At 37.9% G+C, this 27594-nt stretch overlaps 1 protein-coding gene across 1 annotated transcript in view; it reads left to right on the forward strand.

Annotated features, from left to right (window-relative positions):
- Positions 1-27594, forward strand: part of LOC149169188 (SMAD/FHA domain-containing protein) — a 432141-nt gene that overhangs the window by 50896 nt on the left and 353651 nt on the right. The window contains 2 exon segments of the mRNA XM_089428601.1: positions 7323-7408; positions 9323-9402. Of these exon segments, the coding sequence (XP_089284727.1) occupies positions 7323-7408; positions 9323-9402 (166 nt within the window).

The following is a 27594-nucleotide window of genomic DNA, read 5'->3' on the forward strand; positions in this document are numbered from 1 at the left end:
GCCATAGTCCAGTGAACTGGCTGACAAGAGCTCACTCGGACAAGGACAATGCAACCTGGATCGGGGTTTCCGGAGGGAGGGAGATCTCAGGAATATCGTCCAGTTTCTTGACGAATTTCGCAGCTTCGACATTCTTCTTCTTAGGGAGACCTTCCAGGAGGCGGTTAAAAGCCTCAGCTGATGAGGTCGGCGGGGGGGGAGGGGAGATAGCCGCCTGGGGAGTGCCTAGCACCTCCATGGACACAAGCTCTGAGGGGAGCTTGCTAAACTCGATCCGGGCCTGCTCAAACCTCCATTGAACTGGCTGACCGCATGGCAGGGGGAAAGCTACCTGCGAGCCCTCCCGCAGAGAGCAGGGCGGCGGACTGCGGGCTTGCATGCAGTCTGCAGGACGCGCGGGGAGCAGATCTGGGCAGAGCCGAGGGCGATCTCTCAGAGCCGCAGCTTCTAACCATTGATTTTCAACTATTTGGGTTGGGGTTTTTTTTTAAATTTTATGTTTTGGTGTTTTTAGCATACTTGTTAATATTCTTTAGATTTATTTTATTTTGTAAATAATTTTTAGATTTCAAAATTGTAAATATTTATTTGATTTAAGTTTTAATTTTTTTAATTAGATTTAACTTGTAATGACCCATTTATAAAAATTAAGAAATATTAAAAAAAATAATATAATAATTAATTAATATAAAGTTATAAACTTTATATTTAAAATAATATTAATGAAACTTCATATTTAGAATATATATGAAAATCATATTAAAATACAAAACAAACCTTATAATTTAGAAACGAATACCCAAAATCAAATGCATAAAACATAATAGAGTTAAGGGCCAACCACGTGACTGAGTCATAAAGCACGAAGGGACTAGCTTCTGGTTTGAGAGACGTGGACAGGAGCGTGGCAACAGGGAGGGAGGCGGTGGTTGCATGCGGGAGGGCGGCCACCGCCAAGCCCGTGGTTAAAAGTTAAAACCGGAGGTCTGAATTGAGAACAGGGGGGGGAAAGAATAGAGCGAGAAACCAGAGGAGGAATTCAGCAGTGAGAGAGAGATTTTGCCATTGGAAGAGCTTTAATCAGTCTGAGGTTCTGGGCACGGGGGACAGTAAGCTTCTGTTGGGAAGCTTACTGGATTGAGCAACCAGGCTTTGCTCAGTCTAGGCTGGGTGGAATTGGTTTCCCGGTAATTGGTATCAGAAGCAACCACAACGCCATCAACATCACCAGAGCAACACCAAAGCAAGCAGCAGTTCAGGTAGGTGTCCAAATTCTTTTACTGTATTCCGGTTCAGTTTTGTTCTTACTGTATTTAGTTCTGGTTAATTCCGAATTTCAGTTTATGGTCGTTATACATGGTATCAGAGCCAAGTTCAATTTTTGAAAAGGCAACAACTCCTTTCATTTGACACCATGGCATACTCCAGTAGAGGACGGATAGGATGGGAGCGGAAGAGATTAGGAAGGATAGGTTGATTTTAGAATAGCTTGGGAACCTGGATGGAGCACGATATATCCATTAAAATCATAAACCTAAAATTCTAATTTTGTTTTAGTCTCTTGATATTAAAATAAAATTTTAAAACTAAGAAGGGGGTACTAATTACTATCATAAGTAATCAGATAAGATAAAACTCTAACTTCGGGACGAAGTTTTCTGAAGGGGGAGTGTATGTAATGACCCATTTATAAAAGTTAAGAAATAATAAAAAATAAATATAATAATTAATTAATATAAAGTTATAAACTTTATATTTAAAATAATATTAATGAAACTTCATATTTAGAATATATATGAAAATCATATTAAAATACAAAACAAACCTTATAATTTAGAAACGAATACCCAAAATCAAATACATAAAACATAATAGAGTTAAAGGCCAACCACGTGACTGAGTCATAAAGCACGAAGGGACTAGCTTCTGGTCTGAGAGACGTGGACAGGAGCGTGGCAACAGGGAGGGAGGCGGTGGTTGCATGCGGGAGGGCGGCCACCGCCAAGCCCGTGGTTAAAACCGGAGGTCTGAACTGAGAACAGGGGGGGAAAAGAACAGAGCGAGAAACCAGAGGAGGAATTCAGCAGTGAGAGAGATTTTGCCATTGGAAGAGCTTTAATCAGTCTGAGGTTCTGGGCACGGGGGACAGTAAGCTTCTGTTGGGAAGCTTACTGGATTGAGCAGCCAGGCTTTGCTCAGTCTAGGCTGGGTGGAATTGGTTTCCCGGTAATTGGTATCAGAAGCAACCACAACGCCATCAACATCACCAGAGCAACACCAGAGCAAGCAGCAGTTCAGGTAGGTGTCCAAATTCTTTTACTGTATTCCGGTTCAGTTTTGTTCTTACTATATTTAGTTCTGGTTATTTCCGAATTTCAGTTTATGGTCATTATATAACTTTTAATTTGAATTCGAATTTTACTTGTAAAGTTTTTATCTCACATTCAAAATTTGAAAATAGTTTCTCTAATTTGTGTCTATATATACTAACCTTTCACCTTGTATTTTCTATTATGCAAATAATTTCACTAACCCTTTGCATTTTAATTTTTCCTTATATATAATTTCTTGGGGTTTTTATTTTATTTTTGAATATATTGAGATTTTTTGGGAAAATTTATTTTTATTTGTACAAGTGAAATCTCTCAAGGGATCAGAGAAAAGAGTAAACTTCTGAAATTTCCAACCCTTAAAAACCCTAGATGTCTGCGGTTTTTGAGCCCATTTTTGCATGTTGCTTATTTTCAAATTAGGGAAGAAACCCATTTTCCGAAGGCCCTAACCCTTAGCCAACCTAAAAGGCTAGTGTTTGGGACCTATTTTGCAAGCATTAAGAAGGCCGTAAGCCCTACAAGGGCTAGATCTCATTGCAAACAATGGTTTCTTCAAGGGATTGGCATTTTATCTCTAATAATTTGTGATTGCAGTAGTCATAAAGGTTCGATATTTGGGTTTTGAGCTAACATTTTGTGAGTGCAGGTGTTGAGGAGTGATTTCTCTCACATCTCCAAATTTGTCATAGGCCATTAGACCTTGGGGTTTGCTTCTATTGCCTTCATCTCTCATTTTAATTGACTGCATAATTTATATCAGGTCTGACATATTGATTAACAGTGACATATCATCATAATACAAGCCTAAAAAATGCACGCACTAAGCTAATAACTCATACAAGACTTCAAAATAAATTATAGGGGTTTGATCTGTCAATTTTATTGCTCTATGTTGGCTGTCATAATTTTCAAGGTCTGATTTGAAATTGCAGAGGTTTGATCTGAAAGTTTCAGTTCTGATATAGTTGTTACAATAGTGTATTAAGGACATAAACACACATAAAATAAGGCTAAATTCATTAACAAGGCGCTTAAGGCATTGAGCATTATTCTTGTGGTTAAATTGATTGCATATTGATATAAGTTATTTTTTTGGGACTGTTGGGCAATTTCCAGATCTGATATGTTTGCTACAACCATTTATGCAGTCATATAAACTAAATAAGAATCATCAAAACTGTATAAAGATCATCTAAAAATCACTCTAATTGATTAGCTAGTCATTGGAGCTTATTTGGCATTAATATTTAGGCACCTTGTTCGTTTATTAAGGACTGAATCACTGATTTTCAAATTTATTACATATCTGATATATATCATTTGAGGTCTGATTTGAGCATAATAAATCTGATCTATAGTGTCTAAGTAGTCCTATAATCAAATGAATATCATTGGAAGTTAAATGTATTGATTTTTTAGCTTATCTTTGGTATCTTGCATCATTTCTTGACTGCTGATATAAAATTGCAGAGCTCTGAATACAAGGTTCCAGCAATAATAAATCACATATAAGTCTCTAAAATTGGGTAAGAAAAGTTTACAATTCATAATCATTCACGGTTGAAGTGATTTGGGCTAAATTTTAGTCATTGGCATCTTGTATTGGAAATCATTAGCTAATTAGATAAGTGCTCTAAGTTTCTTAAATTTCTATCATTGTTATCACTTGTTGGTCAATATCTTTATGGAATTATTGCAAGTTGGCATTTGTATCATTGAGCACTCGGTTTTGTTTAAGATTCTCTTTCAATATATTGTTAAGTACTCTTGTTATAAGATAATCAACATCAAGTACTTGAATCACATAAACAATCTTAACTCAAGACTTACTCATAATCCTTGCATATCATTCTAGGAATATTTTTGCATCTAACAATTTACCTCCAAGCATAAGCTTGGTTGATGGACGTTTAGGACAACTTTTCTCAACTAGCTTGAGGAGCCTAACACTTCTTTAGTGGTTAACACGGTGATCTGGCAGTCATTAGAGCCACAGTCACTGTAGCACCAGAGGCATAGGGTGGTTAGAACACAGGGGGAAGTATCTTTAATCAAGCCTTTGCTTGCTTCCCGTTGGCTTCTATCCCAAAACCTACTCTAGAGACTAGTTCCAAAATAGTTAAGAGGAAGGAACCATCTAGAACAGACATATAATTAAAAGTAACCAAGATTCTTGCATTTCACTTAAGTCTTAGGATTAACATAGCATATAGGTTAGTTAAGCATTCAAGCAACGATTGTTCATTCGGTCATTTGGTCCTTAATTGATATAAAGTGAGGTGACTCCATAAGGCACTGGTCTCATTGATAATTAAATCTAATCTCTAAAAGCTTGCCAAATCAACCAATTCGCTAGGCCATTCAATCATGTCTCCCAAACTCTTTGGTTGACAACTTGTCTTTCATTTCTATCTTCCATAGGGACTACCCCCATAGCTCGCTGTTGGGAAACAGCTAGAACGGAGTGGGCGAGGATTAGAGTGACAGCCCCCGCCTTGAGTCGTTGTAGCACCGTGCCTGTACAATCTGAGCGACAACTTGATGCATAGAGAATTTAATAGCATGGTATCTGAGTGATACCAAAGTATATGGGCCAAGAGATACCCGAGTCCATCACGTTATTGTTCGAGGGTATAAAAGGAGAAAGCACAGAACATTAAATCGAGAGGGTTGATGCTGTATCATATATCTACTTGGTGTATCAACGGAATGAAGCCGCCATATGGTAACTGAAAGTTGCCACTATATCAAATAGAAAAGAGAGCCACCGTATCAAATAAGAGAGGAAACTACCATATCAAATAAAAGGACAGTGCCAATTATCAGATCGAGGGAGTTGCTCTATTTGGTCATCAAATTAAAGAAGCTGCTTAATCAATTTTTTGAAAGTAGCTGCTACAGTTCAGTTACAAAAATTCAGCTCTATGCACAGTATAGAGGACCATAACAAAGCAATTTGCATAGGAATTTGTTTACGAACATAAAATTTTGCTGATTGTAATTCAAGGAATGAGCCGACCTTTATCCACTGTTCATCAAATTATAGGGAGCTGCTGATCATTCAAACAGAGCAGCCACAATTCAAACTCTTAAGTTCACCAGTGGCAAGAACAGAGCTAAATTTAGAAGGCAGAGTGTTACAACAATTTTTATCTTATTGAATTTTTTCATTTTAGATTGCTCAGCTCATTTTCTGAGAGTGCAAACCATTCTAGAAAAATTCGATAGATGTAATTTTCATACTTGGAAAGTGCAGATTTAAATGTATTTAAGGAGTGAAAATTTATGGGGAATTGTCAAAAGCACTGAACCAGAGCCTACAGAGCATAATAAATTGATTGATTGGCAAAATAGAGATAAAAATACCAAATCAATCACTGGCCTTGCTTTTTTCAGATTCAGAATTACATAATGTTGATCTAGACAAATCTTCTAAAGCAATCTGGGAGAAAATGCAAAAGTTGTTTGGTCCAAGAGGTGTAAATGCAATTTTTTTTAATTTACAACTCTTTACATTGAAAATAGCTGCTCAAACTACTATGTCCAGCCATATACATGATTTTAAGTCGCATATAAAATAGTTAGCTGAAGTTGGTGCAAAAGTAGAAGAGGAGGATGTAAAAGCTCCATTGTTAAATAGTTTACCTTCAACTTATAACGATGCTATTTTAAATTAAGTCAATTGTCATTATAGTCCTTAGATGATATGATATCATCTCTTTTTTCTGAGATAAAAGGCTAAATAAAAGAGATTCAAAACGTGGTTTGCTTCCAGAGAATGCAGCACTTACTAAAAAATTAATGAGCAGAAAAATAGGGAAACAAATAGTGAAAAAAGATTTTTAATGTTATTATTGCAGAAAAATATGTTACAACATGGAATTGCAAAAATTGATCCAATGATCTTGTAAAAGGGAAGCTTAAAGACAAACGAAAACATATTATAACCTTGACAATGAAAAATTTCATAATTGAAGGATCATCTGAGCCTAAATGTGAAGTTGAGAAACGTGACAATGAAACAGAGGAGAGTTTCTTGTTTTGATCTGTCGAATATTTGATACAAGAAGGTGTCAAAGAAGGTTTAACTTTTCATGGATTGCTGTCCCAAGTAATTTGGGAATTTGGGAATTTCAATAATTCGTGAGTTTGGTAATTCAGGGAATTCAGGAACTTAAAAATTTGTGAATTTGAGTAATATGGAAACCCAGGAGTTTAGAAAATTCAGGAATTCGGGAGTTCTACCCTTACGAGGGTGATGAGGCAGCATGATGGAATACCTGCAATATTCGAGATTTGTAGAGCAGAGAAGCTGCTTAAAGAAAATATTTCTTTTAATGTTTTTGTTGTCAATCAAGCTTTAATGGTTAGAACTTAGAAATGTAGCATTACAAGGGGGTTTTAGAATATAACGTTTCAATATGAGTTAATTTATAATATTTAATAATGACAGTCATTGAGATTTGAAAATGTTATTTAGAAAAGGTGGTTAAGTTATGCAACTACCTACTAGCCAAGTAGGAGAGGGTTGGTGTCAATGTATTCAACAACTCTCCCATTAATAAACGTACTTGTGTTCATATCCTTAGTTCTAACTTCTCATTTCTTGTGTGATACATTATCAATTTTATAACAATATGCCCCCTATCATTGTACATTAAATCGTTGGATTGGAGTTCTCTCCATGTATTCCTGGTGTCTCTCTCTCCAGTTTGTTTGTGTGGAGGTTTTTATTTGATCGTGAAACCTGTCATCATATTCCAACACTACACTGTTACCTTGGGTACCATGTATTTTTTTCTATTCAAAATAATTCTAAAATTTGTTAATATGTAGGATTGCCTCTGTGCTGAGTAACAAGGTTATGGTTGGTTTATAGAACATTTCCTTGTATAAGATGGTTTTCCTTTGGCTGCATGGTGATGAACATGTGGAATATTGCTACAAGTGAATATAATATTGACATTATCTACAATTTTTGACACACAGTTCTGAAAAAGGTGCATATATGTTTGGACGCAATCACCTATGTGATTTTATTTTGGAGCATCCAACCATTTCTCGGTATCATGCAGGTAGGGTCACTTCTCTTGTTCTTTGTTTTGGCAGATAAGGTCATATCTATAAGAATTACTGCAATATGTTTGGAAAATAGGTTTGACTGATTACATTTTGGTATGCCTTTGGAGTGTATGTTGCTTTTATATTTTTAAATATCATGATTCTAAACCATTAGAGAGAAAATATGCAAAGTTTGCTCATGTATATACCACATAAGGATGAATATAGCAAAATGGTATTGAGTACAATACATATGCAAAGCCAAATGCATACATATAGACTCTAAGTGGCATCTAGAGTCTGAGAAACATGCTATAAGCTTCTAGGTTACTACATAATATGGAGTGTTCCTTAGTAAGGATTTCTGGGAATACTTTTGTTAGGTCTTCTTTGTAGCATTGCAGGCCTTTGAGGTCTAAAGAAAAGTTAAAACAAACAGATGTTCTATTGATGAAGCAGCTACCACATGATCAACTGCATCTAACCCTTAACATTGGATTGATAAAGCATCTATCACATGATCAACTGCATCTATAACCCTAACCATTAGATTTTCATTTTGGCTTGCTTTTCTAGTATTGAATTTATTCTGGTTATATGGTATTGTGCGGCCATTAAACTTCAAGAAAAATTTCCTGTTTGGTATATTATGAATAAAAAGGATACTTGCGCCATTGAGGAGGCTTGATGGCATTCAAGTTGAATTTGTACTGTGGTTATCTGAGACTGTGAGAACCAATTTTCTCAATAATACTGGACGCTCTTAATCTATTTTGATTCTGACATGTATGTAGCTAGGGATTCATATATCTTCTGTTTTTGGAATATCATGAAATTTTTTTGATGCTAAATAGTCTCTCTCAATGGATCTTTTTGGCTGTTGGAGAGTGTGTCTGAGTCTCTGATGAAAACATGGATCATGCAATCAAGAGCCTTAGTAATCTTTGCCTTATCCCATTTGAGGAATATATTTACTGCAGTTGATGGTTTGGTTTATTAAGATGGCTGAAGTGGACCAGTTCTGTGCCAAACTGTCTGGTTTGGTATGGAACCAGCCCCCGAACTGGTTCAACCTCTAGGCTCTGGTTCAACGTATCTGGGGGGCTGACTGGCAGGTTTCGGTTCTGATTTGGCTGGTTTTGCAAAACACTGATGCCAGCTGATGCCTTTCTTCAATAAATTGAAGACTTAAATCAACTTACTGGAGATTCCAGTATCTACTCCAAAAACCACGGTATGTGGTTAGAATCTTTAGATCCAGACCATAGTAGCAATGTTTCTCAATTTCAAAGAAGGAAAAAAAGTTATGTGCTAATCTGCCTCAAGTAGCTACTTCAGAATTTCACAAAAAGTAATTGCACCATTTATTTTAAAATACCAAGTATTTATATAAAATACATGTGAATTGACTATATATGTGAAACTTTGTGGGTGGTAATAATAAAATAATAATTCCTTTAATGCAAGAGAAGATAATGTCCACGAGGGATCAAAAATAGGTCATTGGGACTAGAAAATACAATTTATAATAGTCCTGTTGGAGTGCCAAAAGAAAAGAAATGCAAGTGAAAATAAAAGGAGGGTGTAAGAAGGGATAGACCAAGTAGGTAAGCATAAAATCCTGATAAGAGAGAAGCACTCCTTAGCGCTGTATATAGAAGGAGATGTCGAGGTGGAAGAGGAGATATCCCTGTCTTAATCAATAGCTCTCTCTCTTTCTACATATAACAAAGATTCACCAACTATGGTCAATTCAATTCCCCTTTATGTATTTCAAGTGACAATGACATCACATATGGAGAGTGTAGTGTTGTCCTGAACTGATTTTTGTAGGATATCTCTGCTTCTCCCCTTTTAAATGTATAAGATGAGTACAGTTTTTGGATTGCTTTATTGTCTGATCTTCTTGCTTGTGGTTGTATTTTCAGTTCTGCAGTACAAAGGAAATGGTGATGTATTCATTTATGATCTTGGAAGTACTCATGGCACTGTTGTTAACAAGATTCAGGTAGTAATCTTCATTAAGCATTGTGCTCTATTTCTCTTAAACATATTTTATATAGTGGCGATTATTTTTATTTGAAAATAAATGCATTGCAAGAAGATTTGACATAATTATCTTGTGACTATGGAATTTCGTGGAAAAAGTCGTAACATTATCCCTGATATGAACTTATGGTTATGGTATTGATTCTGAATGATCTAAATAGTTTAGGACATTTGGAGTAAATTAAGCAGCATTTGTAGCAACCAGAGTAAATACTTTTGTTGCAGCATGTGTAGAATATCTGCAAGATTATTCCATATATATTTGGTTATTTCATTCTTTGGTAGGGCAAGCCTTAAGCTGGCCTTACTCCTTACAAATAGTCAAATGTACGTCCCAAGATGTTATGGATTTGTGTCCATGTCACCATCATGTATATAAAACACACACACATATAGAAGCCATATGGTTAGCATGCATGCAACCTACTGATACTCTAGGGCACATTGATGATGCATTTGATATACTAAATACTTTGAGTGAGATTAACAATTATGCCTGAGACTACAGCTGCCATGTGGAAAAAATTCACACATGTTAATGATTTGTGTCCATGTCATCATCATGTATATAAACACACATGCATATAGAAGCCATATAATTAGTATGCATGCAACCTACTGATACTCTAGGGCATATTGATGATGCATTTGATATATTAAACACTGTGAGTGAGATTAATATGCCTGACCCTACAGCTGCCACGTGGAAAAAATTCACGCATGGTCAGTGCCGCTTGACATCATCGCTATTATTCATTTGAAAAAAGTCCATACATGATCATGGTTCACTAATTCATGGCTCTACTGACTCAACATGCTTACCATTACTCATCTTCAAAGTGAAAAGTAGAATGGGGGACTGTAGCTTGAAAATGCATCGATCGGATTGGAATTTTGTGTATCCTTGAATTTTGAGTATCAAACCTATTACTGCAAAGTTTAGCACCCTAGTGCAAAGCTTCTCTAAGCACTCTAGATTAAATGACAACAACAGGATCAGTTACCACTGTTACCTTAGTAAGTGTTTCCCTGCTGTTCTTTGGATGGATACTATCCTCATAAGGGAGGCTCCCCTAGTGGATCTTGGAGATTAGATAACCCAAGAATTCCTAGGCTAACTAACCTCCAAGGGTTCTGCTAAATAAAACACCCAAAGATGATATTCATAATATTCAATAAGGATGAGGTGAGAAATAGTTCAATGTAACTAGTTCAAAGGAGAAATGGCTAAATCTAGAGGCCTTAAACTGACCTGGAGAGGCTCAAATAGATGCCAGATGCATTATACCATTAAATTATCAATTGTTGTAATAAATTAAGGTTTTAAAACAATACAATTTGCAGCATTTATGACAACAATTATAAAAAAACCTATAAACGATGATAAACAATAAATATGCAAAGGCTATTGATTGAGTAAATAAAGAAATAAGTTGCAACAAATTTTCAATGGCTGAAATTGTATAAAACATCTACAAAACCCTAGATGTCAGCCCTAAAAGGATGGCTGAAAAATGCATAAAAACTGATTTTGTTTTTTTAATTAAAAAAAAACCCTAGGACTATGAAGTCTAAGGTATTTTATTCTATTATATGTGGATTTTTTTGTAACATAATCGAAAATCACCCTAGGAAAAATAAAAAAATTATGGTTTATTTTATTTATAAAGATTGACATACTAAATGGATTATTGCTTTTTTCATTCCTCGGGAGGTCTATGGCTGAAGACTTGATTGGAGCGAGTTAAGAGAAAAAACCTCTATATTAAAACCCTGGTGATTTTCAATCTATTAGAGATTTAAGGTCAAGGAAACTACACTAAGGCTCCTTGATGGATACTTGGTGAAAATTTTGCAAAAGGAGATGTTAGAGCCATAAAAGATTCAATACATTAAGATGAAAATTTTGAGTGAAACATGAATTCTACAACAATTACAAAATGGAAAAAGATTACTCACAATAAATTTGCACAAATCACCATTGAATCACTTCATTAATCCAAGAGAAAATCCCTCGAAGTGTATTATCCCCCCTAAGACGATTTGCTACATCAGTGCTCCCTTGTGTTTGAGAGAAAAAGAACTAGTGGATGCTCTCTCAAGTGCGTAAAATGAGTGTGTGTGACAATGATCCAACCTAAATCGACTTCCTCTATTTATATAGGGCAACCAAGTTGATATAGGCCTAAAATTGACTAAAATCCCTAACAATAATAAATTAAGTGTTTGCGAGTTAAGTAGGACACAAGCCGGCCTAAAAGATAGCTATCTAATGATAGAACATAACATAAAGCCTCCTTTAAGCCCACACTTGTGAGCGAAAGCTCCTCCAAGTGTGATGGCATCCTTTAAAGGTGAATATCTCCATCAAAAAGTGCCATGGATAGGTCAAAAGAGTGCTCCTCACTCAAAGGTCATCTTGTCATCAACAAGGTGTCCACTCATCAAGCAAAACCCTCCTCACCAACGTCATCCTCATCCAAGCCCACGTCATCACTCCAAGCCACATGAGTGTTACATCACAAGGTTAAGGCATGATGTCTGATGGACCTTTATTTACCATTCTAATTGCTTAGAGAGACAACCAAATATGTTCAATTAATTGTCAACCCAGGGTTTGTAGGGAACTTGTGAATTGTTGTGCATCATATATGCTAGCATAATCATGTATGCGTCTGAAGTTGTGTAACTAAACGATTGTCAAAGTTCAAGATATAAAGATGCTAATACAAGTCACCAGGCAATCTAAATCACACCTTCAATCCAATCCACACTTGCAGGAATGTAAAGGCAAATTGCCTAATCTTTAAATTACTGGAAACGCCCCTTTAAAACACCAGAAACCTCGTTCAATGTTTCAGAAACGGAAATGGATACGAAACGACACGAAAATGACACTGAAATGTTTCAGGTTTTTTGGAAACACGATCCTATTTCTGAAATGTTTCAGTGTTTTTGGAAACGTAGGATCCTATTTTTGAAATGTTTCAATATTTTTGGAAACGCAGAATCCTATTTCTGAAACATTTTGTGCATTTTTAAGGGTTTTGGATCCGTTTCCAGAATTTCTTGACTTGGATATGACGTTGAATGCCATGTCTCATATGACTTTGTTTGATGAGGAGGCACCAATAATTGCATCTTCATGTGGAAATGGTAGCAATGTTCCCACTCATGGAGAGGATCCAAACGCTGATGTGGATCTTAATTACATTGATGAAGACATATTTGATGATATGTGAATGTAATTTATGATTTTTAAACTTTTGAACAATGAACATTGAATACCGTAATATGTCATATGGTAGTAGACTGCCAGTGTTAGTTTATTTGTAATTTGTACTATGTAGTGTGCATTTAGCATTATTAATTTTGGTGATGATGTTGATGATTGAATTTGGAAACAGAAACTTGATGATCTGTTAAATGTTATAATAATCATTAATGATGATGACAATGTTTAAACTTTATGCTGAATTGATGATAATAATTTGTTTATGTTGAATTCATGATGATGATTATGCATTTTTAAATATAGAATCTAGATTCTAAAAGATCAATCGTAAGATGAAATATATATATATATATATATATATATATATATATATATAAGTGTGTGTGTGTGCGCCATTTCCTTGCCGTATCCTATCTAGATTTTTTGAAAATTCACCATATCCATTTCAAACCCCGTTTCCATATCTGTTTTAGTGCAACTTAGTGCAAGAAAGTAAATCACTTTTACAGGAAAGTAATCACATTAACATCTGAAGGTAATTTGCTCAAGTATTAAAATGATCTTGGTTGTTGTAACTGATATGCAATTGCATGCGCAATGAAATGCATTCAATAAAAAACCATTAATTCACACTTGTTTGGTAAAGAATGTTGGACATGTAATCCGTTAGGGTTATGGTGAAAAATTACAAGTATAAGAAACCTTGGAAGTTGAATTCAACGGTTTCAATGTTGTATTTATATGTACATCATTCTTAATGAAAGTTGAATCCATTCCAATAGTGTTATCAGAACAATGGTATATTTGCCCTGCTAAATAGCTTGAGCCTCTATTTTGTGGCCTTTCTTTCCAGTAGTTTGTTCGGCATCCTTGTGTGTTGCATCAGGGCAGAGCAAATTTAATCTATGATTGAAGCGACACTGGTTGTTGAGATTAGGGAATTTGGTGAACACTCTTGTATAATTTCAAGTCGGCATGAACTTCTTGAACAAGCGTTCGTGGCTCTACATACCCAACTACGAGACACATGGAAGTTGAAATATGGTGGAGGTGTGATGACTCGAACCTTTGTGGTTAAGATAGCCATTCACTGATAGCATTGCAAATTATCCTTCATGTGTTCCTTAATTGTTTGAAGACTTTGCAATTGCATGATTTGATGGGCCTGAAGGAGGAAGAGCGGAAAGAGTTCCTCGAGTTCATATAAAGATCTTGCAAGAACGAGTTCTGAAACCAGAGCTACAGGAATAAATGATTAAGCGGTGGCCTCCAAATAGCATGTTGTGTTTAGATACCAATCACCTCATGCAAACACATCCTGCAAAAATGTTGACAACTGGTCATGATAGCAGACTAGGTGAGTTTTTCTCATTCTCTTCAAACTTATAGCCTTGGAGAGCCTCTATTGTCTCCTCTTAATTGAATATGGCCAATGCTTGTTTGTTCTCAGCTAATACTCATTGATGCCTTCCTTCTCTATGTTATGTACATCATTGATGCCTTCCTTCTCTATGTTATGTACATTTATTGATGAGCTTCGTAAGGCAGCAGAAATTAAAAGGGATTACAATGCTTGCATCCAAAGTGCCTCTTGAAATAAGATTTGAATTTGAGACTTTAAAACATCAAGATAGCAAGAAATTTAAGAACTTTGCAAACAAAACAAATGTGATGGAATGGGTTCTTGGTTTATTTTATTAATTAGTGCTAAGACAAAGTTACAATTGAACTCTAGTCCTCAGACCTCATCCTCGCCCAAATATTTGGATCTCACAATGAGGAGCCAATAGAGTTAGAGGGTCCCTAAAAGATAATTCAATCAACTTAAGTTGGAGGTAAGCTTTAGTGAGGTTTGGGGCCTTCCTATACTAAAATGCCTAGATGAAGTGCAATTGTGTTAATTCCCCAAATTATTCTAATGCTTCAAAGAGAAATAGTTTGCAAAACTTGAGAGGCTAGAATGTAAATAAACTCATGTGTTTGCACCATTGAATGGAAAATAAGCAAGTGAAATGGAATAGATTTCTTTAAGCTACAATTGTTTCAAATAAATGATAGTGCTCCAATAGTTTTCATGACATATAGCATAAGTTGACCAAATAGTGAGGCATATACTTGAAGAAATTATGAAACAATTAAAACTTGCCAAAGTAGGAAGTGTTTACACATAAGATGAAATTTTCTAAAATTACAATTTGGAAGCTATGCATGTGGGAATTTAAATACAAGATTAATAAAAATTTGCATGTGGAGTGAAATGTGTTGATTTTAAGCATGCACAATATGAAATTAAAAGCTGGAAAGCTAAGAAAAACTAGAAGCAAGATTAGGGCATCCACAAGAATCCCTCTAAATGAGGAAGGGGGATGCCATGGGAAAAATCCCAAGCTCCCTCCAACAATTTTTTTAATCTTTTATTAGTGCTTAGAGCAAGTAAAAATGCCTCTAAGAGGGCTGCTCACAATACGAGAGAGATTTTTACAAAGATGGGACTCTAACAAAGCTAGACTCTCTCCCCAAAAACTATAACAACAACAAACTTGAAGATGGAAAAAACTCCAAAACAGATTCACAAGGCTCAAAAGGCCCACAACCTAGATGTGTTTGCAACTTTCTTCCAAGTGCTTATGGCTTTTCTAGAAATCAATGTTTGGATAGCGTGAGGGGGTACTTGCCATAAGCACTCACGAGTGAAGCAAGTAAAAATGCCTCTTGCTCACAATACGAGAGAGATTTTTACAAAGATGGGACTCTAACAAAGCTAGACTCTCTCCCCAAAAACTATAACAACAACAAACTTGAAGATGGAAAAAACTCCAAAACAGATTCACAAGGCTCAAAAGGCCCACAACCTAGATGTGTTTGCAACTTTCTTCCAAGTGCTTATGGCTTTTCTAGAAATCAATGTTTGGATAGCGTGAGGGGGTCTTGCATACACACGAGTGAATAGTTTTCCAAAGCTTCTCTTCAAGCTCCTTGTTGCCCAATGCTCAAGCCTATGGGCCGCGAAACAAAAAAAAACCAATTGTTAGTGCGAAATTAAGAAAAAGAAACCAAAACTAAACTTAGAATATAATTTACAAAGTACTGGCTTAAGTAATGAGAGTGAACCCCTGTACTTGCCTAGCTTTGGAAATGACTCTTGAATAGAAGATATAACTTTGAAAGAACTAGAATCAAAGAAGTATTTTGAATTTAAATGGATGATCAAGTAGCTATAGAGTAAGAAAACTCCCTTTTGCTCTTTATTGGATGAAAAACTTGGAGGGCTAAGTTTTGGATCGTTGTGACTCTAGGAGTGAGTTGATCTAATTGAGATTTCTCCCACTTCCAGATGGATTCCTGCATACAATACAAAAGATATTTCTTACACACTTGAATACGTATTAGTTTGCACAAGATTAGAGCAATATAATGAATAAGATAAACCAAGCATTCCTCCTAAAATGAATTGGCAAGCTTATCCGTAGAATACTATTCTAAATCAATGATATGTGCAAGATAGCTTGAACATATCAATCCAAGCAAGATGGCAAGTATAAACTAAAGTCTAATATTAATTCAATATGCTGAATAAATTAAGCACAATAGCAGTAGCATGAAATGACATCACCTCATAACTCCAAGAGAACACCAGCCATATAGCCCCAAAGTCTTGATTGTATTAAGAAAGTATGCAAGTACAAAATGATAGAGTTTCGTCAAGCCCAATAACTCATTACATGATACGATATGAGAGCATATAGCCTCATTATGTGGAGAGTTGGGAGCAAATCCCAAGGAAGAATGCATGTGAAAACTGAACTTGGAGCAAATCCCAAGGAAAGATAAGTCAAGTTTGATGTGGAGAAGATAGAGACATCAGATAAAAATTGAATTCCATATGTGCACATCAAGGGAAATCGAATTCCATATATGGCATAGTAAATTCATCCATGAGTGAATCCAAGTACCGTGATATCTCTAGTCAACAAATGCAAACTCGAACTAAGTGATGCCACATATGTAGATGATCCCCAGATAGATTTGCGCAAGTCCCCAGGAACTGCGTGATTTCTCCATGTGCAACTCGTAGTCTGGCCAAGTGAAACTCGTAATCCTCAAGAGTGGAGTGCTAAGAGTAGAAGAACCTTAGATAACTGTGAGATGAAGCCCCATCTAATCTTCAGTCCAAATATACCATAAAATATTCCTTCAGTGCATGAGCTCCTCTAATAAATTCGATTTTCCACATGTGCAACTGCTGCTTTATCTCTGGGAAATTCGATTTTATGAAATAATGGTGTATTTGTTTAGTCATCTTCCACATGTCCGTTGACTCAACTCTTTGACTTAGGATAACTTCGATGTTATTTCCATGTCATTCTGTCACATGGAATAATTGATTTCTCTCTATTTTTTTAACTCTAGCCTAATTAAATGCCACAATTTACGCTAAACTTAGGAAATGTGGGTTTTGAGGGTCCAAAACACATTATTAACCCCTCAAAGTGTGTCACAGTAGAAAGTTGAGGGCGAGGGGTGTAATTTTTATTACTCATACCCCATACAACTTCTCTAGACTACACTTATTACAATTTAAATACAATTTTATTTGCAATTTTTGACCCGCGGGAAATATAGAAAGCTAGAAAATGACTACTTAGACCTAACCAAATTCCACGAAATTTTTGTGTGATCTAGTATGGTAATATACATCAACTCTAGACACTAAGATGTGTTAGGGCTCAACCTTCAAACCGTCACCCCGACTTTGGGGTAAAAAGTGTGAAAAAACCCAGAAAATTATCTGACTCTGAAAAAGATGGGATAATTAATCAGATAAAAAAAACTCGTTTGCTGATAGAGTCCCAACATCTTAGGCCTATTACAGACTCAAAACTCATCATTACTAGCATCACTTATTACAATTCCCTGCTGGGTGTGGAATTTGGGTACAAGAAAGATGATGAGAAGATAGAAGTAGAGTTAAAAGAACTCTGTTGATTAATGATATCTGATGGTACAAATGTCCTTTGGAGTATCCATGGGCATGGAGTCTTTCATATAATGATCAGGTGTCATCCCAGTGGTCAACAGGTTGTAGTAATCATTTTGCTCCAATAGAGTTCCAATCTCTTGGATCATATTGTTGCACATACTGTATCAAAATTGGAACTACCCGATTTGACTGTACAAGAAAAGCAACATCGATGAATATTTGAAGGCCCATAGTTTTCCACCACGACGGGCATAACCAATAAATGTTTGTTATCTTGCTTCTATCTACAAAGAATCGAAGACTGTTGCTGTTGTTCTTGATGTTGGAATTTGGGTAGCTCGAAAGGTATTTTAGAGAGAAGGAAACCCACCAAAATTCAGTTGGTTGGAAAAGTTACCCAAGTGGTTGGGGTTTTGACCCAAAGTTGTGGGTTTGGACCCAAGTCAATTAATCGTTTATTCTAATTTATGGTTAAAGGGTTGAGTGGGCAAAACCTTAAAGGACCAAGGGTTCTCCAAATAACCTAAAGGAAAACTATAAATAAGAGGCCAGGCCTAAACACACGTGGAGAAGGACTTTCTCTTGTGGAGAGAGGGAGTCTAAAGGGCCTCGTCACAGATTTGCCTTAGAGGAGCCATAATAGCAAGGAGGCGGAGTTTCTCAATGATCTGGTCAGCTAAAGGAGCTGCTACCAAAAGGGAGAAGCAGGTTGTTTAGGAGGCGTTACCCACCATTTTGTGGGTAATATCCCTAGGAGATTTTTTTTCTCTAAGATGGTCCTCAGCTGGCAGCAAACAACCCCTTACAGCCACCAACTAGCTCATTGTGCCATTTTCTCCGCCACTTGAGCCAGCCATGTGGTCCCTCGCCCATCTACCATGATCGTATGTTTGAAGGTGGGCTTCCCAAATCTAAAGGCATATTCTTTCATTTGTGACCTAGTTTGGCGAACTTGTCACCAGAAGTTAGAATATTAGCACATTATTTTATTTTTGGGGCTTATGTAGGCCAAAGAGACTAATTTGAACTCCTCATTAGTGTATAAATACAAGTGAGATGAATTCATTTTCCCATCATCACTTTGGATTGGATTTCTTCTCTATGTTGAGAATTTCATACTTTTACTTAGTGGATGAATTGGAGCTTTATGGATGAATTTTGACGTGTGGATATTGGTCTATCTTCTCTTGGAGCTCCTCTCGTCAATTGTGAATGGTTGGGTATACTTTGTTACATGTAAGTACATGCTCTTTTGATGTTATTCTTGTTTACTTTTGTCATATACGTTGGACTGAGATTTTCTCTGTTCTAAGGCTAATTGCTGCATGCATTTATTGCTTAAAATTGTGGAATTTGTTTCTATTATAGCATATCTCAATGTATGGGCCATGTAATATGAGCGAAATCTCCTAGGGTAATTCTATCAAAGAATTTGACCTTGATAAGCCATTTCCTTTGCACATCGAAGTATAAAAGCTGCAAGGTTGCTTCTCCTTGACCTAGAAGGCTAGTGAAGTGATCTTGAGGCCTCCTTGACTGGGAACCAAGAAATCCTACTCATATTCATCATAGAATCCATTCTCCCAAAGATTAAGGCACTGATCTACCAAGGGTGGTCACTAAAAATCATATTCTTTCACCTCCTTCCAGGTCTAGCCAAGTTGGGGTACCTAGGGCATCAATTTCCTGACAAGCTAGCCCTCCAAAAAATTCGATCTCCTAGGGTCTCCTGCGCTGGCCTTTCCTCAAGCTCTCCTCCAATTTTGAAGCCATTCCGATGGTGGAGTTGGGAGAAAAGCCAAGCCCTAGCTCCGGGATCAAAACTTGCCCTGCCATCCCTAAGGCTAGTATCTCATAGGGTTATAATAACATCCTCAAGTGAAATTCTTCCTTTGATCCTTCCCCCCCATCTACAGTAAGAATATCATTGGTTGCTACATACTTTCTTCATACCTTAGACTCGGGTCCACTTGGCCTTGTGTGGTCCTGCTCCTTTCAAAGATCATTCTTCAAGGACCATCTGGGATACCAATTCTAACAAGGATTTTAGGGATTGGGGCACTCCTTCACAAGTCTTTTCCCATAAACCTAACCCTCAAATCCTCTCTTCCTTTCCTTGGAATACATAGTACCTTGCTTAGAAAGCAAGCAAGCTCCAGCCTTTAAAGCCTTTTTGGGAAAGGGTTTATTTGGGTCACTCATATCCATTGACTTATCCTTCATCAGTGACTCCATACATACCGGGTCTTCTCCCATCAATGAAAGTCTATAAATAGAAGGGAGCCTTAACTGAGGTGATAGTGGGCTAATTCTGCATTTGTTGCCCTTGGCTTAGCATTTGCCATTTAGGGATCCCCCTGTTGTAGCGGCTATAACCACCCTCCATAATTTTTCCTTCGCTTCGTTTTGGAGCCTCCCTACCAAAATCCTAGCAGCATGTCTTGCACTACCTAGGTACTTTTGTTTTCAGTCAATGTTACTTGGGAGCGGGAGCAAAAACGGGAGCAGGAGCGACCATTTTTAGAAGCTCCCGGTTTGGGAGCGAATCCGGGAGCGATTTTTTAAAAATATATATTTTTTATATTTTTTAATTTTTGATACATATATGTCAACAAAAACATGTAGAATGATGAATTAGACATAAAAAACATAAAAAAACATAAAAAAACATAGATTGATCATTGAACCATATCACATCAATCATCTAGAAATTATAATTGTCATCAACCATGTCCACAAGTTAGTAAAATACATATTACAACTGCAACATATTGAGTCTTATAAATCATGATTCATCAAATTCAATCTTAAAGTTTCAACTTCAAGCTTTCAGAATTGAAAATTCAATAACATTTATCATCATTGATCACCAAAGTTGTACTTGTAAGCTAAGTTTAACCATTACAAGAAGTAATATCGAAGATATTTCTAAGTCCTAACTTCTAACTGTTAACATGATATGAAATGTTAAAAATTTATAAAATGAAACATGAATAATGAGATGAAATGAAACAACTTTATTCTTTCACAAAGCATCATATTTATAATTCACAATCATTACCAATGAGTTATAATTGCCAAGGCCCAACTTCAAACTTCAAGTTTTCATTGTCACAGTGATATAATGTTTACAAAAAATATCATTATGATATGAAAGAGTCAAGAGTCAAGAGTCAAGGACTCAAAACTCAACAGTTATGAAAACTAAAGTCTAATAGAAACTAAAAAAGACAAGTAAATTGTAAATCTACATGTGGTCCTTGCCACGAGAGTCCCCAGGAGTATAAGCAGGTCGTGGTGGTCTTCTAGGAGTCTCCCGCACAGACCGATGACCAGAACTAGAACCTCCATGCGAGGGTGTAGATGGAGGTGGCGACAACAAAGGAACAAGACTCGGACCTCGAGCACTGCTACTGGATGGTGGAGGTGGAGGTGGAGGTGGCATGGCTGCTGCTTCATTTTCATCCCTTACAAGTTCCTCTTCTAGTTCTTCAATATGTACAATGCCATCCTCCAAATTGTCATCCTCTGGGTGATTGTCCCAAATTTTATATGTGGGATCCTCATTAGCCCGATCACAGTAATGACTCAACAACCTCAAGTTGTAGTGCACATAAACCAAGCTTTCTGCTCGGTTTTCATTGAGTCTGTTTCTTTTCACATTATGTATATAACTGTAGGTGCTCCGACACCTCTCTGCAGAAGAAGAATTTACAACTTGTGAAAGAACTTTTTTTGCCAATTTTGGCAAAAGTCCGTGGCCGCCATATGTTTCCCACCATGTGAGAGATTCAAATTTATCTTTGTCGTCCATTGCATGGAAGTTACCATACAAACCAGTGCCACTGAAGTATCTGCCTATTTCAAGGCGCACAGCTACACATTCCTCCCTGTCAGATACCAACTTTTCTAATGCTTCCAAATATCCTTTAGTTACCTCTGGATCTAAATGGGGTTTGGTCCTAACCCCACCCCCTGCTGCAGGTTGGCCCAACCAAGATGTAGAGTAGTATTTTGGCGTAAGGATATATGCCAAGCAATGTAGTGGAAGGTTAAGCCTATTCCACCGTTCACACACACATTCATGAATCAGTTTGTACAAGTTGGGATCTCTATTATGAACGATGTCTTTTATTTCCCCCAACATGGTATCCATTTGCTCATACACCTCGCCAATCACTGGTTTGTCTGTATCTGCAAACCGAATCATGTGATAAATTGGCTTGGTGAAATCCAATACCTGCCTCACACTTGTCCAAAACTGCCCATCAAGAGCGGCCTCCTCCACCATTTCAAAACCTGCCATGTCAGCTACATTTGTAGCCCTTTCCTTTAACACTTGCCAATGTGAACTTGATACCATGCTAGCTAATGCCTCTCTTACCTTCAAAAGCGCCTGAAGGTGAGGTAATAGCTACCAAATCTAGTCTTCGCAATCTTCAGCAACTCCAATTTCGAGTGACTGCGGAAAAGGCCATGGGTATTGCTATGATTTGTAATAAATTTTATCATTTGTTTGCCTTTCTTGTACAAATCACCAATCCATTGGTATTGTTCATTTTTGTTTTTGACAATATCATGCAACAGAAGGTTCAATGTGTGAACCAAACATCCAGACCAAAATATGTTGGGGTATTTATCCTCAATAATTGCTCCCGCTGCCTTACAATTAGGAGCATTATCAGTGATGACTTGGATGACATTGTATGGGCCAATACGCTCAATTGTTTCAAGTAATGCTTCTGCAATGTTGATGGCGGTCTTGAACTTGTCTGAGTAATCATGTGCAGCTAGAAAGATGGGACCACTAACAGACACAACAAGAACACTTATCAATGGCTTGCCTTTTACATTTGTCCATCCATCAGATACAATGGAAACCCCATGGTCAGTCCAAGAACTTGTCATTTTATTCAAAGAATGTGATATTTTTGCTTTTTCATGATCAAGGCCAACGGTTCTTGCCTTGTCATACCCAGGGCTCTTGTATCCTTTAGGGGCATCATTTATGGCAGAAACCATTTCGTGCCAATAAGGTGAGCGTAGAACATTAAATGGTATCCCACATGCATAGAAAAACCTGTAAACTTTTGAATCCACATCATTCCTACACCCCTCATCAAGGAAATCTGATATGGTTCTACGCCTTAAAGATGATGACCCTGTGCCTCCATGTCCATATCCACTGCCTTGGGAGGATGCTGAAAGAGTTCTTTGTGATTGTGAGCTTGGTTCAAAGAAACCCCTTGATTTTTTTGTTCTGTATTGGGATTCCTCCTCTTCCCTTATGTATTTGGCTCTATCCACTGTTGACACCGCTGTACAAGTTTTGATTCCTATTTGTTTCTCTCCATCCCATGGCCTTTTCCCGCAGAGGTGTCTTCTAGCACGGGTGTATGAACCTGTGTAGTCAGTGTTGCAATGGGGGCAATGAAATTTAGTGGTTCCACCCCCTCTCCCTGTTTCAGCCCTGTGAACATATTTCCACAATGGAGTTTGGTCTTGTTTAGTTTTTTGAGGGTCATGTTCACCCTCCTCCAGCTCCTCATCGGGGTTTTCACCCATTTGACTTTCTCCGGCTTCTTCATCCCCCTCTTCAGTTTGGGGCCCCCTCCGTTTCCTACTCTCCAGCACCATAATAACCATAAAAGGGACCAGGAAGAGAAAAATTCCAATAAATATAGCCAGGTCCATGGTGTTTGATGTTTGTAGGGTTTTGATTCTTGAATCTGCAAATTAATTTAATTTATTGGGATTAATTAATTTAATTTATTAATTTAATTTAAATATATGATTTTTAAACTCAAACAGTTAAATTAAATTAACTAAATTACTACCTAACCAGCTAAACTAACTAAATTACTAAGTTACTTACCTCTGCAGGCTTGCTCCTCGCTCCTTGGCACTTGCTCCTCGCTCCTCAGCACTTGCTCCTCGCTCCTTTGCTCTTGCTCCAGCTCCAAACTCAAGCTCAATGAAGTTAGAATGATTTTTTTTTGGCCCATTGGGCTTTTAAAACCCAAATTTTTTTAAATTTTTTTTTTATTTTTCGGGTCCGCGGATTTTTTTTTTTTTTTTTCTTCGCCGAACCGCTCTCGGCCCAGCTCGAATTGCTCCCGGCCCGGTTCGAATCGCTCCCGGAGCGATTTTTAATGCCCGGGAATGATCAGGGAGCGATCGCTCCCGAGCATTAAAAATCGCTCCGGGATCGCCGGAGCGATCGCTCCCTATATCGCTTCCTAACAGACCAGGGAGCGCAAATTTTTTTAAGGGAGCGCGCTCCCGAAAATCGCTCTCGTCCGGGAGCGATTTTGGGAGCGCGCTCCCGAGCCGCTCCCGCCTGGAGCGCGATTCGGGAGCGGGTTCGGGGGGGGGGCGCTCCCCCGCAACATACTTTTCAGTTGAGTTTATCTTTGGCTTTACAGCTTGTGTTTTCTAACTTGTCTTGCTTTTCGACCACAAGCTGACTTCTCGTGACTTGGTTTGATCCCAGTTCTTGTGTTTTCTTGGAAAACTGCGCAGTCCTAGAGGGCAACCTGCCTTGCTCTCAGGAATTGCGTAGAGTAGCCCAAAAGTCTGCCTTTCCCTAAGAAACCGCGCAGAGAAGGCAGTTAGCCTTGCTCTCAGAAACTGTGTAGAGTAGGCAATCAACCTTGCTCTTAGAAACTGCGTAGAGTAGGCAATCAACCTTGCTCTCCAGAATTGTGCAGATCATCCTGGTAGTGCGCTGAGGCTCAAAATTGCGTAGACCCAACTGACAACTTGTCTTCAACTGGGAAACTACGCATAGCATGAGAGGCAGCTAGAGCCACTCAGCCCATGAATTGCGTAGAAGCATTCTTCAGTTGCTGCCCGCTGCATGTGCCGGTATGTTGCTCGGTTCCCTCCAGAACTGCACAATTCTTCCTTGCATGCATGGCAACCTTTCCTGAAAAAGCAAAAAGCAAAAAGTGAAAAAGCATCACTAGAAAATAGGGATCTATTTTTAGCACTGGGAGTTACATGCAAGTTGATTTTAGAAAGTTCCCGCCACCTGTTGCCTTTTCCTAGATTTTTGGCATGCACATCATAAAACCTAAATCTATCAAATCTATTGAAACGACGCCTCAGAGCTCACTCTACGCATTCAATCTTGGAGCTCTGGCATTCCCGAGGCATCTAGGAATCTTCGACACGATCCTCATGACTTTTTTGGGTTTCTTTTCATGCCTTTTGCTGCTTTTTTTGTCGCTTTTCTTTCCTTGGCTTGTGCGAGTGTTGTTTGTTGAAATTTGGTACCGGAGGACAGGTGGTTCCCTAAGGCTTTGATCTTTGGCCTAGGGAAAAGTGTCCAAAAGAATTTAATTTTTCTCCTAAAGTGACTTTATAATTCTTATAAAGTCAAATCTAATTTAAAAGCGACTTTAAGTGATAAAGTTACTAAAGTCTAATTTTAAAGTGACTTTAATAAAGTCAATGTAAAATTAGAAAGGAAAAGTGACTTTGGAAATAAATGACTAAGTGGGTCTTTATTAAAGTGGGGTGAATTAAAAAATAGAAAGTGAGATTTAAATGAGCATTTAATCTCAGCCCTAGATCTCAATCTATTTCAGCCATTGGATTTAGGGATCACCCAAATGTCATTTAGGGTTAGATTAAAGGAGGAAAATGAGGAAAAGGTCATTCATTCTTTCATGAGTAGATTGGGAGAAGGAGAGCAAGAGAGCAAGGGAGATTTCTGGACAGGGAGGAGAAGGAGGCAGCAGCTTGGCACGCATTCCAAGGAAGCATTTCAGCAAGTCTGTACAACTGAGTTAGCATACAGTGAAAGGCAGATTTTTGGGCATGATTTTCAAGGAGGTCGTATAACAATTTGCACAGAAATCGAGGAGCAGAAATCTGAGTTTGTTGGCACGATTTTCAAGGAGTCCATACAACAATTTTCAAGGACGTACAATAGTTTTCGGCACAGAAATCGAGGAAATCGTATAGCAGAATTTCTGGCAGCTTGCACGATTTTCTAGGCAGGCCGTACAGTAGAATTTAAGGCTGAAAATTGGCACAGAAATCGAGGAGGAAGTACAACATTTATTGCTGTTCAGATTTTGCTGTTTGCAAGTTTTTCCAGTTGGCTGTGAGGCACATAAAACGAGATAAGTTGTAAAAGTTTACTTGCTGAATATTTCTCACTGTAAAAAGCATTTTTCAGAAATAAGGAGCAGCTCTCGAACTGGTTTTCCCCAAGAGTTGTAGGGGGTTTTTCCAGGGTCACCTTGACAAAAAATTACTGTGTTTAAATGTGTTGAATGGCTGTTTATATGTGCTGATTTTTATATTTCTGCATTTTCCAGCATTCTGTAAAATTTCCAGAATTTGTGTTTTCAGCAAAAATTATTTTTCAGTTGTTAAATGTATGGATATGGGAAAGGGCATTTAACTATTTTGGATAAATAAGGTGAAACTGAAAATCGGGGTGGGAAATGAGAAATTTTTACATGGTATCAGAGCTTGAGCGCTGAAGTGCGGTTTGGGACAACAAGGAGGAAAATTATAGCTTTCTGATTTTTCACTCAGAAAATTCCAGTGAGCTGATTTTTCACAAACAACAGTTTTATCTTTACTACAACAGTGCTATTTTTCAGTTTTAGGACAACAAGATGTCATTGGGATTGAGGGTGGAGGATAGGCTGGATGGGCATACAAATTACAGTGTTTGGAAGGAGAGAATGCAAAGTATCTTTGTGGTGGCAGAAGTCTGGGACATCATGGTGCATATCACACATAACCCTGTTGTTGTGCCTACTGATGCTATTCAGTTGACTGAGTGTAATAAAAAGAATAACAAGGGTAAGAGACTGATTCTAGACGGAGTCAAAGACCATTGCATTCCTCATGTGAGAGGAAAGAGAAATGCCCATGAGATGTGGACAACATTGTCCAATCTTTACCAGAGTACCAATGAGAACCGGAAAATGGTCCTGAAGGAGAAGCTGAAGACCATTAAGATGGGTAATGACAGTGCAGCTGGATATCTCACAAAGATTACTAATGTGAGAGATGAGTTGGCAGCAGTTGGAGAGGACATTCCACCCACTGAGTTGGTGCGGATTGCAGTGAATGGCCTCCCCCTTTCATGGATAAACTTTGCTGATGGGGTTTGTGCACATGAGACCCTTCCCACATGGGAGAGGTTTTGGGATGATTGCATTCAGACAGAGATCAAGAAAGGTCAGGTTGGAGCAGCCAAGCCAGTTGAGCAGGATGAGGACGTAGCACTGTCGGCAGGAGGCAAGAAAGGCAAAGGGAAGAAGCAGGCTTCCACAAGCAATGGTGGGGCAAAGGCAAAGGTAAAGGTAAATAGGGTAACACACAGAAGGACTATTCCAAGGTGAAGTGTTGGAATTGTCAAAAGATAGGGCACTATGCAGTTGTGTGTCCGGAGAAGAAGAAGAAGAAGGGGAAGAACCAGAGCGTGGCAGCTTCAGCAGAGGTTGAGGACTTTGTAGTTCGTTTTGACCGGGAGTTTGGGTTCACTGCGTATGAGTGCTCTAGTGCAGGATCACTTGCCACACAGGTTCAGAAGGAGCATGCTTTTCCCTCGATTAGCGGAGCATCTTCGGGTATCTGGTATGTGGACAGTGGGGCTTCACGTCACATGACAGGAGTCCGTGAGTACTTCTTAGAGCTTTCAGAAAGTGGCACTGATATAGAGGTAGTACTCGATGATGACAGAGTTGTTAGAGCAGTCGGGGTGGGGACACTGACATTTCAGAGGGAGTCCAAACCTCCCTTGAAGGTGTCAGATGTTCTTTATGTGCCAGGGATGAGGAAGAACCTCATATCCGTCTCAGCTTTGGAGGATAGAAGATATGAGGTACTGTTCAGGGGAGGACAGGTGTTGATGTATCCCAGGGGCACTCTAGCTGATTCAGCTAGAGTGATAGGTGTATGCCATG

Source organism: Pinus tabuliformis, chromosome 4_2 (assembly GCF_031772625.1).
Source record: "Pinus tabuliformis cultivar Carrire ecotype Pingquan chromosome 4_2, CPIR1, whole genome shotgun sequence".
Lineage (NCBI taxonomy): Eukaryota > Viridiplantae > Streptophyta > Pinopsida > Pinales > Pinaceae > Pinus > Pinus tabuliformis.